This window comes from Taudactylus pleione, unplaced genomic scaffold (assembly GCF_031769625.1).
Source record: "Taudactylus pleione unplaced genomic scaffold, aTauple2 ptg000041l, whole genome shotgun sequence".
NCBI lineage: Eukaryota > Metazoa > Chordata > Amphibia > Anura > Myobatrachidae > Taudactylus > Taudactylus pleione.
In genome coordinates, this window is record NW_028284443.1 from 28,236,224 (window position 1) to 28,251,448 (window position 15,225).

The window sequence follows — 15,225 nt, forward strand, 5'->3', positions numbered from 1 at the left end:
CTGCCATTTGTATATATTTTAACATATCTTCTATAATGTTTTTAATATGACATTCAATATTGTATTATCACATACACATCAATCTTGTGAAATGTATGTTTCCACAAAACAGAAATGAATAGTGCAATGCTGAAATACTGCATACAGTAAGTAAATAAATACATGAGTTATTTTAATTTTAAAGCATACTCTCTAACATGTATAATGCACCTGCTTATCCTTGAACATCTAAACTACCTATATTAATAACCCTACACTAATTAATCTAGTATAACATACAGTAAAGCAGACTTGACTACATACAGTATGTACAATAATTGATCAAATTGTCCAGTCTGTTCTACTTTATTGTATATAATATTCTGTATGATCCCTGTGTTAAACGTCGCATACATTGACACAACTGCATTTTGTTTAACCACACTACATTTGCTTCTTAATTAGTGAATATTCATCTGCTATCAGCAGCAGCTATGACACTCCTCCCTATTAACATGGGCTGTCATAAATAATCCATGATCTTGTATTAATATTCATGAGCAGGGATCTGTGTAGTCATGTGCAGTGATGCAGCCACTGGGGGTGTTGCCTGAGTCCTAACAGTGTGTGAATACGCGAATGTAAGATACATTTGGAGGAAGGAAGGAGGATCATGCTGCAATACCTTGGTCCACGCTTGCAGCTATCAGTGGTGTGTCTGTGTGTATATGCTGCAGTGACTGATGAACAGCAGTAATCAAGTCGGGAGGGTGATTCCCTGGCAGAGCTTTCCTAATCCAGATAAACGGGAATTAGAAACTTTTCACTGTCCGTGTAAATTACAATGGGTTGCAATCTGTGCACTTTCCAGAAGAGAGAGGAACACTACAAACTGCTGTATGAAGTTTCGCAGGTGAGTGGCTCCAATGGTCTCAGCTTATTCTAGTAAGGACTTTCTGCTTTTATGGCAATGCATCGCTTACTTATAAGACTTTAGTTTCCCTTTATTATTTGTTTTTCTACTTTGCTACTCAGTAATCTGCTGTAACTTTTCTTGCCTATATGAATGTGAATGGACAGCACAATGTTTTAGATCTAATAAATATTTGGAACTTTGAGACTATGTGTTGTCAATAAATATGTAAGTAGTAGTGATTTTGTGCATTGAAATGAAATGGTCTGTCGTCTGTTATACCTTACCAGCCGCACAGATGCTGTCCTTGTATACTCCGGCTGCCCCATTGCTAGATTATTGTGCCTATGACAAATTGTTGCTGCCAGCAGCAGTATAAGCAGAATCGGGGAGGACACTCTGAGGAGCGCTGGTGGCCCTTGGGCAGAGCACTGAGCTCTCTCCAGTCTCTCCCTGATGCGACTCATTTCACAGCCGGCTAATTGGAGAGTGGACCGTGTACATGGTGCTGCCTCCTCCATTTGCATTTTCATGGTAATGTGATTACAGCCTCATTATCCCATTTCCAAAATGATCTTGAGCACTAATTAAACATAAAAAATACTCTTTATCATTGTTGAAAGCGAAAGACAGATTTAACACTGTTAACATTGCTGGAGGTAGAACCTGTTTCAGTTTTGTTATTGACCTGGAAAGCTCGCTTAGTTTACAAATCATAGGTATTCTCTCTCATATAAGCTGTCAGCTGTTCAAGTCGTCTGTAGGTGGAACACTTCCCCTAATGTCTGAAATCAAATGATATCATCTTTCACATGATAACCTTAACTCGTGGGCATGTGAATAAGCCTGTGTGCTCTGTGTATGTTAATAGGCTTTCTATGTACCATACTTTATTTTATGTTGTACCGTATGTTTTATAAGACCAAACTGCTTTAGGGACAGTTATTCCCCATGTTACTTGCATGGGTGGAAGTAATTATTCTTATAATATACATATGACTGTAACAAAATGACCATTTGAACAGGTTTAGTGCATACATAAAATATACATCCTCAAACCTTTTCAGACAGATGAGATAGTGTTTGGCCTTTACTCTGCTGCTTCTCTGATAAAGTTTAATACCTGGAAAAAATGTGAGCAATTTCTCAGTGTAATATGCCCTCCGCCTCCTGCTCCGCACACTGTATTGTTGCTGTAATGTCACTGATAAGGATTAAATATCAGGAGCAGTAATGTGCATGTTACACCTTCTGATTCTGTGCTCTAAAGTAAAACCTCTGCCTAATCCGTATAGAGAGTGCCCGCGTACACTATAAAGCAGAGGTCCCCAAACGCCACCATTACAGTCCATGTTTTAAGGATATCCATGCTTGAGCACAGGTGACTTAATTAGTACCTCAGTCAATTTGATTTAATCATTTGAACTCCTTAAAACCTGGACTGTAATAACAAAGTTTGGGAACCTCTGCTATAAGGGGCACCAGTCTGGTTAGAGTAATGTACCTGTTGGTGACATAAGCCCAAAATAACACTCATACCTCTTTTATACCAAACATCTGGGTCTGAACCAGGGGTTGGAACAGGGTTCCAATCCGGATCAGACTCAGAACTTATCCCACTAATACTGCGGTGCCGTTCACTCTAGAGTCGGTCTGCAGTGACCCAGCTCTTCCAGTGTTGCAGTGGACGCTTGGAGATGATGGTCCAGGTTTTAAGGATAACGATGCTTGGGCACAGGTGACTTAATTAGTACCTCAGTCAATTTGATTTAATGATCTTTGCTCAACCATGGATATCTATAAAACCTGCACCGTTAGGGTACTTTGAGGACTGATGTTTGGGAACCTCTGCAGTAACCAAATCTGATGGATGAAAATGGATAAATCTGCCCAAACATTACCACTAGACTGGATCAAATGTCATTCATTTTATGGACCTGTAATTCTGAGGTCACAACCTTGTTTGATCATTTTCAGTCGTCTTGATTTTTAAAGGGCACATGATCATCTCCTAATTAGCCTGAGGTACTTGTCATTTTCTTAGCACTTGTCATTGTAGCTGTTTGTGTATGGGTTAACTGATACCCACTGTAGGCTGCAAACTAGGGATCATCACTTACCCTTACAACTTATAATTACAAAATAGTTAGAAGCTACAGATTTTACAACAATAAAGGATAAATCGTATCTGAAAAGAATAAAGTAAAAACTAGCAGCAAATATGCAATCTATGTACTGTAGCTGCAGCTTCTGTCTTCTAGCCTGTAATAAATCATAGCGTTGCTGGAGGCAGGAAGATGCTCATTTATGAGTTTGTATCTTCCTTTGTGCCCAGCTGTGGGTAGGATATGGAAGGTGACCTGTTAGATGTGAGCTTCTATGTCACACTTAATTATATATATTTATTTCAAATACACATTTTACTGTTGGCAGAGATGCAAAGAAAATCGAACATGGTTTGATTTAGTTTCAAAGCATGACTAGATGAATCATTGTGTGTACATGAAACACCTGCATTTATGATCCTATTATATAGCAAGTGAATGATTTGTACATACAGATATGTTCTCTACCTGCATGTAGCATATTTGGCATAAAGAGGGTCAACTCTGTATCATATCATTCCATTTTATGCTTGTATAGAATTCCTGTGAGGCTCCAGGTATCACCCACACAGGTGACCTGTGCTTTGTTCCCTAAGACAGCTTCTCATCACTCAGGCTCTTTATTTAGAAGCACAGCTGGATCTGCCGGAACAGCTCTGGATAAACCTGGAAGATGCCTCCTCAACAAAATAATGTTCACTGTGCAGTGGCAGAGCAGACATGGGTTTATTTTCTATTCCATATTAAAAGTAATTACACACACAATGTGAAACTACAAAATACTGTTTTCAATGTATTGTTGTCTGTAACAATACACCCCAGTGTTACCAATAGCATGAGCATTGAAGAGAGATTGTACAGAATGTGAGTCCGTCCTATGAGCTGTCTGCAGGCATAGGCTATATGTGCCACTGTCAGTACTAGACTGTGTGACAGATAATGTTACTTACTACTGTGATAATTGGTATATGATAGCACAGAGTACAGTTACTATAGCTATACATCTCTATACTATAAATATAATATGTAGCTAACATAATGTAAATATAGAGTGTGTGTGTGAACCATTGCTATTTTTTGTTTGTGTCCTGGTGATTAAAGAGTTTCTTCCTTTGGCATGGCACATAGGTTGGCATAGACTGAATTGGGCTGTGAATGAAAGAAATGTCAACCAGCCAGGAGGGCTAATCAAGAATACATTTGCCAGAATGTAAGCCTGAGTGCCAGACCAGGTTTATCAACCATACTATAGGCACTGGACGTGGTCTGTCTGGGTAGTACATAAAAGTTGTGTTATCTAAAAATCTGAGAGCTGAAGGGGGTTATGGATGCGTGATACATTAATTAGCAAATGATTACTGATGAGACTAACATTTCTTGGCAGGTAATGTTTTGATTAGTAGAGTTCACCTTGGACATTTAGCAGAGATAATTGCAGAGAGCAATCACCAGTTGTGTGTAATTTTCTTTTGTAATGTATTTTGTCTGTCTTCTGCTGGGATTTCTACTTACTGAATATGTATTCATAAAAAAAACCTGTGATATTTTAAGATCTGACTCACTTTTCCAAACTATAGAATGCAGAATGGGCTTTAATAAAATGCATTAAACACATTATGACCCTTTTCATACATAGTACAAAACCTGGGTTTTTGCACATGAACACACATTGACTAGGTTTTTGCTATGTGTGAAAGTAAACGACCAAGGTCGAAGTCCAGGGTCCTCTCAACTGCTCTGTACCAGGGTCGGGGACTGAGACATGGGAAATTCTCAAGTTGATAAACCCCAAGTTATCACCGGGTCATCTGTCTGAAAGGGGTGGTAGCAAAGCCTTATCTTTCGCAGTGACTATCTCTTAAAGGGACAATACAGGGAAATAACATTTTGAAATATGAAACTATGTTTCTGAGTATAGCTATTGGTATGACAATTGTCTTAATATCTTTTGGAATTTGATTTAATTTGGCACAGTTCACCATAAATCAATATTATGGCTCCAAAAAAAAGGACAAATCACAGCTGCTGCATTACTGTGTAATCTATCCATTATTAGTCAGTGACTATTTATTGGATGTCATTACTTAATATGGCCATACATATATATATATATATATATATATATATATATATATGTGTTTTTATATATATATATATATATATATATATATATATACCATATGCAGAGGTCCGGTCTCTGATGAAAGTGCCACAAATATTAATAAAAGGGCACTGAAACGTTGTCTATTACGTTGACGTATCTGTGATTATTCTACGCCAGGAGTGCTGCATCAACTCAACCGGTGTAGTATATAATATATATATATATATATATATATATATATGTATTTATTTATATACCTTGGGTCCTAGAGTAGACCCTCACACCAAAAAGACAGCCAGAAAAGGCCAATGACCACGTATTAATAAATGTTTAAAATGTTTATTAAAAATAATTTCTCACATTAGTTTAGAGCCAAGCTTACATAATATTTCTAGCAGGTGCTGATAGGTTGACTACACGTTTGGTTGCTCTTTTCTACCTCCTGTCTCACCTAACAGGCTGGGTATGAGCTTATGATAATGCATGCCCTGTATCAGGGGCTGGCTGGCAACTTTTAGCCTGGGGCACAAATGCATGCAGGCGGCACTGGCAGAGGAGTAGCATGTAGCCAGGGTGCCCGGAGCACATGCGTGCTACGGTGCCCCCCCCCTCAAGTGTACCAGGGAGAAGACAGGTCCATATGGGATTAATGTAAAGTAAAAATAAAGATTAGGGGCAGCCCCCTGTAGTGGTGCCCATATGCAGTGCCCCCCTGTGCCCCAGGAGAGGACCCCCTTATGCAGGCCTCCAGTAGTGCCCCCAGTAGTGATGCCCCCTATGCAGTGCCCCTTATACAGTGCCCCCAGTAGTGGTCCCCCCTGTGCAGTGCCCCTTATGCCCCAGTAGTAAGCCCCTTATATAGTTCCCCCAGTAGTGGTCCCCCTGTGCAGTGCCCCTTGTGCCCCCAGTAGTAAGCCACTTATATAGTGCCCCCAATAGTGGTAACCCTTATGCAGTGCCCCTTAAATAGTGGCCCCAGTTGTGGTCCCCCTATACAGTACCCCCCAGTATTGCCCTTTACATAGAGCCCCCAGCAGTGGTCCCCCGATGCAGTGCCCCCAGTGGTAGTCCCCTCCCCCCTATGCAGTGCCCCTAGTAGTAGTCCCCTCCCCCCTATGCAGTCCCCTAGTAGTAGTCCCCTCCCCCCTATGCAGTGGCCCTAGTAGTAGTCCTCTCCCCTTGTAGTGCCCCTAGTAGTAGTCCCCCTCTTGGAGTTCCCCTAGTAGTAGTCTCCCCTTGTAGTGCCCCCAGTAGTAGTAGTTTGCCCCCCCTTGTAGTGCCCCCAGTAGCAGCCCCCCCCTTGAAGTGCCCCCCAGTAGTAGTCCCCAGTAGTGGTCTCCCCCTTGCAGTGCTGCTAGTAGTGGTCCCCCCCTTGTAGTGTCCCCAGTAGTGAACTCCCCCTTGTAGTGCCGCCAGTAGTAGTCCCCCACCTTATAGTGTCCCCAGTAGTGGACTCCCCTCTTGTAGGGCCCCCAGTAGTGCCCCCCCCAGTAGACACACGTAATAAAATAAATAAACACTTACCTGAATCCCCGCTCCCACCGCCCCCATCCGCTCCTCCTTCTGTCCTCCCAGGCCGGCCCACTCTGCATTATGGGAAAGACGTCATGACGTCTCTCCCATTACCCACTGCATGAGCCGGAAGATGGAGCGGCTCCGGCAGTGGGCACAGCCCACTGTGTGTTTGTCAGTCACTGTGTAGCGCTGATCGAACTCTGGTCCTGATTCAGAGCTGGACGCTATTTGCGCTCGCTCTGAAAAAGGGGCCGGATATTTTAATAGAGCGCTCGCTCTTTGCGGTCTGTTGATGCCTCTATGTCTGAGCGAGTGAACGAAATATGCGCTCGCTATTTTGTAAAGACGCCCCCTGGCCGTTTGCATCATACGTCATCTCCGCTATTTATTAGATTAATCGAGTACATCGAAAGGCGTCTGAACTGCTCGCAGTGCTTGTGGTTGGATTTTCCTACCGCAATCATGTGAACAGTTCAGGCTAAGAGACAACCAAGTGACGTGGCCGATGACGCTGCTTTGTTAATTATGCACACCCTTAAAACGCCCGTTTTGACCGTTTGGCACGCCTGCGTTCGGATCTCCACTCCCCGTTTTCAAGCACCTTCCCCTGTTACCACCCACAAACGCCTCATCCTGTCACTCAAATTAGCAGGCACTCGCTATTTTGCGAACACACGATTTCCGACTGCACTGACTGGTTGGGGCATGTGCATTACGACCCATACGCATGCGCAGATGTGCGAACATCGCTCGGAGCGAACGAGCGACCGATTACGAGCGGCTCTGAATCAGGCCCTCTGTCCTGTCATCGCTACACGTGCGGTGCAGGCAGCTGTGTCACAGAGACACAGACTGCCTGCGGCCCGCATGTTGCTGCGGCCCGGGGGGCACATGGCTCCCTGCCCCCCGGCCCAGCCCGCCTCTGCCCTGTATGATGAACTGTACAACACCTTCACCCTACACGTTTTGCTCATTGCAAGAATCCATGGGTATAACCATAAACAGTTGAATAAATATCCTATTTCAAAATAATGTATTAAACTGATATATGAATGCTACTAATTGCAACAAACCACAGTGTCCAACCAACTCAGCCAGTTGGATGTTCCCACTTTCTTCCTGAGCAATGTGGTGTGTGTATGTATGTATGTGTATGTACAGTATATATATATATATATATAATGTGTTTAGTGACCATCTGTGACACTGAAGAAGGTCAAATCAACCTAGAACACCTCTGTTGCTCTAATTCGTCCCAGAGGTTCTCAGTGGTGTTTAGATCTGGACTCTGAGCTGGCCAGTCCATACGGGTTACTAAATTTTCTGTATACCAGTCCAGCGTCGCCCTGGCCAGTCCATCCGGGTTACCAAATTTTCTGCGCCTCCCTGGAAACATCACAGGTGGCATTGCCGTAGAACTGCAAGTGTATTGGCCTCCCTACAACTTTTGTATTAAAGGGATAGCCCATTTTTGGATAATTTCCCATTACCGCCTGCATTAAAGGCATGATTACCTCCTTTGGGAGCTGATTCTGAGTTGGAATCAAAGTAATAAAGAGTAAGTAACTTTGCACCTTGACAAAATGCATGTTGCAATGCAGGTGGGGGAGTTTAAAATGTGTAGAGAGATTTATATCTGAGAGGGGCGTGTCCAAACTCAAATTTAAATGTCAGTGTAAAAATAATGCTGTTCATTTTTTGGGGCAATGGGCCTGATTTAGCTTGGATCGCAACTGCTAAAAAGCACGCATTCGGCCGATTGTTACATACTGCTCATGTATCGCAGTGCGCGTGCTCGAATTGGCCACTGCGATCGGGACTTTGATCACAGTGACTATGCAGAACCATCGCAGAGTGATTGACAGGAAGTGTCGTTTGTAGAAGTTTGCGCGGGGGTGGTCGGCGATACGCAGGCGTGCCAGTACATTTGAACGCTGTTGCAGGCATAAATTATCCACTGCGATGCCTTACGCAGCTTGAGGACTAGTAGCGTGCACTGAAGTTAGCAATTTCTGAGTTAGGTCTGACCTTGTGCAAGTGTGCATGAGGCTGTGATGGTACTCTATTGTACTGATGGTTTTGCAGTCTAGCTAAACATTACGGATGTGTGTAAGGTAAAAGTGGGCGTCCTTATGTTGTTCTGCGGCGAAATTGCGATCGCAATGGATTAGCATACTATCGCAGTTGAACTGCGTGCGTAATCGTTATTGCATTCGCAATAGCGATCCTTACTGAATCAGGCCCAATGTGCAAAAGCATACAGTATGTATTGTGAAAGGATCACCAAAGATGGCGATAGTCAGCCATGGATTCTGTGTAGGGCTGGAGGGATCCGCCCACACAGGGAAGATAACCAGGTGTTAGCTCACTTAATTGCTGCCTTGTGGAGAGTGCTCAGGTGAGGGCTAACGAGGCAGGCCTACAGTCAGGCTGCATGTGGAATCCATCCAAGGAGGACTGGCAGCTACAGAGCCCAGTGTGCCTGGAGGCCAGACCTGCAGGAGGCAGGGAGGACAAAAAAACTCAGACTGTATATGTGACATTGAAGCAGCTAAGCAGCAGGCTGAGGAAGCCAGAACTTATACCTGTAGGAGACAGGGAAGGTCACCAAGACTGACCTGTGCTTTGTGTAGCTGTGGCAGCCAAGCTAGAGCCCGTGATAGACCTGCAGATTAGCAGGCAGAGACTTTGTGATGCAGACTAGCTGCCAAAGGTAGTCAGGGGTGAAGAAGGGAGTCAGGGGTTAGGAATTTGTTATTTTCTTTCTACAGTATGCTGACAATAAAACACTTTTATTTATACCTAAAAAGATGTGTGAACCCTGATTGAGCACCTTAGACCCTGAACCGTTGAATGTTTGCATCTTTGCATATGTATTCAATAGTGACAGTTTTAGTGAATGCATGTTACCCCTGTGATTTGCAGAACAATTGCAGCCAACTCTGCAATAAGCCCTAAAGAGTTTAGAATTAACTTCTAGGAGCAGCACACTGCTTTACAAGGAGGAGCACAGGAATGAAAACTGGAATGAATACTAGAGTGAGCACCAGTTGTGGAACTCCAGATGACAATGGAAATATTGACCTCCAAGAGCTAGGGGTCAGGGAGTGGGGGACTTAGTAGAGGCACAAAGATGGGACTAGGGTGGGGAAATAACAAAATGTAGTAATATGCACTGTGGGTAGTGACAGAACTGAAGTGTGGAGGCGGCTGCAAAAGACCTGCAGGGGTGTGGCCAGGATGAAAGTGTGATGGAGTAGGGGGGCTACATGGAGCCATGGGGTGTGGAGACTGAGGTGATCCAACAAATGCCTGGTCTATTACAGTAGTGTATGTATGTATGTATGTATATGTATATATATATATATATATATATATATATATATATATATGTGTGTGTGTGTGTATATATATATATATATATATACTGTATATACTGTGTATATATATATATTTTTATATATATATTTATTTATACTAAAGTTGTAGTGGTTGTATCTATACAATTTTTTGTGGAAATGTAGTCCTTGGGACTGTGTATGAACTGTGGAGACAAATCTTTTTTTTGAAGAATTTTTGTTTGTCTGTCTATCTGTTCCAGCATCATGCAAAAACTATGGGATGAATTTGGATTGCGTTATCAGTATTGTATAGCTGTACTGTATTGTACTTATGAAGTTTTGTTATGCACAGGCAAAACAGAAAAGAAAGTTCCATTTGTGGGGTATATAATAACAATATATAGTTGTTATATACATATATTGCACACCCCAAATGCAAACAGTTATATATGTATGCATATAGAAATATAGCCCCTCCAGGGGCTCCTTGTGTCAGACACTTTCCCAGTATGTGGACTTTCTCTTACAGCCAGTTGTTCAGAATACTAAATATTATTTAAAGGATACTGCTGACTTTCTGAATAAGTTGAAGGCTCTTGCACCACCTACTTCTGACCACATACTTGTAACTTTAGATATAGTGAACCTATATACAAGTATTCCGCAGTCTATGGGAATGGAAGCCATCAAACAAATGGTAACGACCAGTAGATATTACGTTGGGCCACCTGTTGATTACCTGCTCCTATTAATTAACCTCATCTTGCATAAAAATTATTTTTTGTTTGATAACACCTTTTTTTGCAATGCCATGGGACGGCAATGGGGTCAAATATGGCCCCGTCATATGCAAATTTATTTATGCATGTCTTTCAGGAATCTAACATTATGCAGCACCCATTAGCGAAACACATTTCTTTTTATGTTCGCTATATAGATTACGTTTTTTTAATTTGGAGCGGTGGACAAGAACTATTACTTACATTTTTTGATGAGCTCAACAGAGTCAGTGCGGAAATTAAATTCACAATGAACTTTAGTAATAGAACCATTAATTATTTAGACGTTTTGTTAGATATTACCACTGGTACTTATGTGTCTAGTGTTTACACTAAGACAACTGATAGAAATACCCTGTTGGCAGCCGATAGTTTTCATCCTGCTCCACTTAAGAGAGGGTTGCCGTACTCCCAAATGATACGTGTTACCAGAATTACATCTGATCAGGCCTCTTTACCTGGAGCTTTGGCTGTGATGGGCGATAAATTCAGAGAACATGGATATGAAAACAAAGATATTGACAAAGCTATTCAGAAATGTTTGATGATGGACAGGGATGAATTATTAATGGAGCGTAAAAAGGATACAGTAGCTGAAAGTTTTATTTTTTCTTCCACCTTCAGCATTGGGTCACAAATCATCAAGAGTGCCTTTAAAAAGCATTGGCATTTAATTCAAATGGATCCTATCCTAGGCAAATTGAGCCAGGAACCTCCATTATTTAGTTTTAGGAGGAGTAACAATATAAAGGACGACATCACGTCCCCTATTATTGGATCCAGCATACAAAGGAACTGGTTATCCCCTACAGTGGGCTCATTCCGTTGCACAGGATGTATCAACTGCCGCTTTATGATGACAGGCGACAAGTTTCGCAATCCATTATCTAACCGGTCCTTTAAAATCAGGCATCGACTGAATTGTGAAAGCAAATTCGTAATCTATGCCATCATTTGTCCCTGTAAACGACTCTATATCGGCAAAACTATTCGAATGCTAAAAGAAAGAATAGCTTTACACAGATCGTCAATTAAAAAAGTCCTAACTGGAGTTGACTTGGCCACACTCCGGTGGCAAGACATTTTTTTGATATGAAACACAACATTTTGGATTTTAAAGTGATGCCAATAGATCATATAGCTCCGTTAAAAAGAGGAGGCAACCGTGAAAAATTGCTTCTTCAAAAAGAAGCAAGGTGGATTTATGATCTAAATAGTTTGGCGCCAACAGGGTTAAATGAGGAACTAAATTTTTCTTGTTTTTTGTAGTTTATATTATTATGATCGTTTTTTTGTTAGTCATGCATTTTTTGATTTATATTGTTTTTAAAATTTTTCTCTTTTGCACATAAGTTGGTGTTTTATATGTCTTTAATTATGATTTTTATTTTTATTCATCTTTTTTGACTTATTTTTTGTCTAATCATTATATGAGCCATTTCCTCACCTGCACGTGCATATTTTTTCTTCAGTATACTGTTTTTACATTACATTAAAATGGAACTAATGTTTGGGTGTTTCCATAAATGGGGGAGTGTTGCCTTGCACGTAACTCTTCCGGGGGCATAGACGAACACCACTTTTTGCAATGCACGCAGTCAGCTCAGCGGCATTGAGTTCCTATTTTTTAGTGGCCGTGCGATGGACCGCACGCGTCACTTCCGGTTTTTTATCATGCGACACTTCTGGTGTCTGGAATGCAAACCATTATCTTAGTGACTTCCTGTACAGCGCGCTTTACATCCGGCTTCCGTTGGCTGGTTGCGCACACCGGACTGTGGAGCGAATATGCACTTGCAGGTGAGTAATCAGGTGAGCTCATTTGAGCACGATTTTGACCATATTTAAAGCAGTTGTCACTTTACCCATTTGACTGTGGTTGCCCCGTGATGAAGGTGCTACTCAGCACCGAAACGGCCGTCGGGCTGTATTGACAACATATTCTCATGTATTTTGGCTCCAGTATGCAACATATTCGCAAGTATCCTATTATTGCTGCTAATGCTTGGCACATTGCACTTTACTTGATTTGTGACTGAAAATTATGTAACCATTGCACTGGAGTCCTTTTTTGTGCTTGTATGCACCATTTATGAGAATTACACACTTTTTTTTGCATGAACTTCTGGAGTGCTGGTTTTTTCTAGTATCAAGGCTTTGGTACAGGACTTGTATTTATTCATTATGACTTAGCACCCTCCATTGAATTCGTCATTTTTTGAGTGTGCAGGATTTGTTTATCATTATATATATATATATATATATATATATATATCTCAAAATCTATTTTGCAGGAAAATCCAACTATATATTAAGCACTAATCAAGCAGCTTGTCTTGACTCATTAAGTTGCAATATACATGACAATCCAGTAGATGGTGCACGAAGACAAATACTACATATCATAGAGTTGCTGCTCATGTTACTTTTAACCTTTCAGTGTTACTGTAGAATAAGTAGCCTTTAAGTGACTTGCTCACAAGTTAGTAGTGCCAAGCATCTATTTCTGTTAATCCCTGAAGGAAAAACTGCAAATATTGTTTACACAGACATTTGGTGAACAATGGGCCTGGTTCAGCAGCGTATGCAGTTGCAACTACAAATGCAGATCGGTCGATTGTTTAGTACTGCGCATGTGTATGCACTGCACTGCGCGTGCACTGCAATCGCACTGCGATTACGAATGCAGATAGGAATCCATCACAGAATGAGTGACAGGCTGTGAGCATTTGGGGGTGGTGATGGGGGAGTGGTTGGAGAAACGCAGGCCTGCCTGTCCATTTGAACACCATTGCATGGGCGTGCATAAATTTGCCACTGCGATTGCATACGCACTCACTGCGTATGCCGAAACTTGCAAATGGGCTTTTACAATTAAACTTATGGAAAATATACTGTAGCCCAGACATATAAAATGAGAAGTTCAGGAACTGAGTTCCTGTATATTCCCACTAGAAAATAGTTATATACACAGAAAACTAAGAACCTCAATTTAAAACCATGTTTATTGATAGTTTATTATATATATTGTGATATTCAGTGTTCTTAGTGCTTATATGTATGGTTAGGCACTATGGGGGGAGCAGGGGCGTTTCTAGAGAGGAGGTTGCCCGTGTGCAGTCTCCGACACGGGCCCCCTCCTCTCTGCCCAGCGGCCTGCAGCGCACTGAGCTGTGAGCGGCCAGCGCCAGAGTTATAGACTGTGGGCACTAGAGTGTGCCCAGAGTCTATAATGTATGCACAAAATGGGCGCGGCAGCCATTTTCCCTGTACTGCTCATGCGCCAACGATGGGAAAATGGCCACCGAAGCCATTTTCCAGTCGTTTTACAGCGCTGGACCCCCGCGCTGACGTGGAACTCCGAAGAGGTAAGTAATATTATGGGTGCAGGGTGTGCGGTGCGGGGCCCCCTGGACCCAGGGGCCTGTGTTCCCCGCATACCCTGCACCCATTATAGATATGCCCTTGGGGGGGAGGTTAGGGTTAGGCACCCCTAATGGAGGGTTAGGGGGGGAGAGGAGTAGGGATGCGCTGTCAGGATTTTCACCCATCAGGCTGCAGGCGTCGGGATTTGAATTGCCGGGCTGACGTCCGGCGGTCATTCATACTGATTCCAGTCACTGGGTTGCAGTCTGTGCATTATGATGGTCTCTGGGATGCTATCTGTGCAGTATGGCAGTCACAGTATGCTGTATTGCGGTCCCTTGGATGTTCTGTGTGCTATATAACATTGTGGATTTCTTTATGCCACACCTGTTGGTTACATGAAGGGCCCAGGGGTTGCCTATTTCTTTTGCACCAATTTTTTAATCCCCTTTTGCTAAAATATCCTTCTAGGGTAGGAGGTCCAATCTAAAGAAAAATAATTAGGTATTTTCACTAGGTCTGCATGGTCAGGTATTCTGTATTGGATTATCACAACTTTTATCCAGTAACTCTTCAGGCTGCCAAGGACCCCTACAATGCAGGCTGGCCCTATCTTCACAGCAGACACATATCAACAACCAGGGGCGTTTTGGGTCAAAAAACCAGCCTGGGAAATTTCTGGAAGCAGCCCCAAATGGGGGTGGAGTCTGTTGTGGGGTGGGGTCTGTTGAGGGGCAGGGTCTGGCAACTGTCCTTTCAGAATCAAGAGCTTTGACAGAAAAATAACTGCCATTGTTTTTTTTTTATATATATATATATATATATATATATATATATACATTCACAGATCACAGAGGCGGCACTCAGAAGACCTTCAAATCAAGGTAGAGAAACAGCAATCATTTATTGCAAGAACATCTACGTTTTGGGGCTACACGTCCCTTTTTCAGGATGCAAATACAGAACTGTATTTGTGTATATGGTGGGGACGCTGCTCCCTGTAAGGAGGGCACCGAAGCATTCATACTTCAGTAATTCAGTCAGTGCCGGATCATCGTTGTTTCTCTCTCTCTATTATATATAGAGTGATGCACCTTACTACTGCCTATATATATATATATAT

At 42.3% G+C, this 15,225-nt stretch overlaps 1 protein-coding gene across 3 annotated transcripts in view; it reads left to right on the forward strand.

Moving 5' to 3' along the window:
- Positions 1–650: 650 nt before the first annotated feature.
- PDZRN4 (PDZ domain containing ring finger 4) overlaps positions 651–15,225 on the forward strand; it is a 191,264-nt gene continuing 176,689 nt past the window's right edge. For all 3 annotated transcript variants that reach the window (XM_088456403.1, XM_088456412.1, XM_088456420.1), the window contains exon 1: positions 651–892. In XM_088456403.1, the coding sequence (XP_088312529.1) occupies positions 824–892 (69 nt within the window). In that variant the 5' untranslated portion in view covers positions 651–823. The remainder of the gene's footprint in view (positions 893–15,225) is intronic.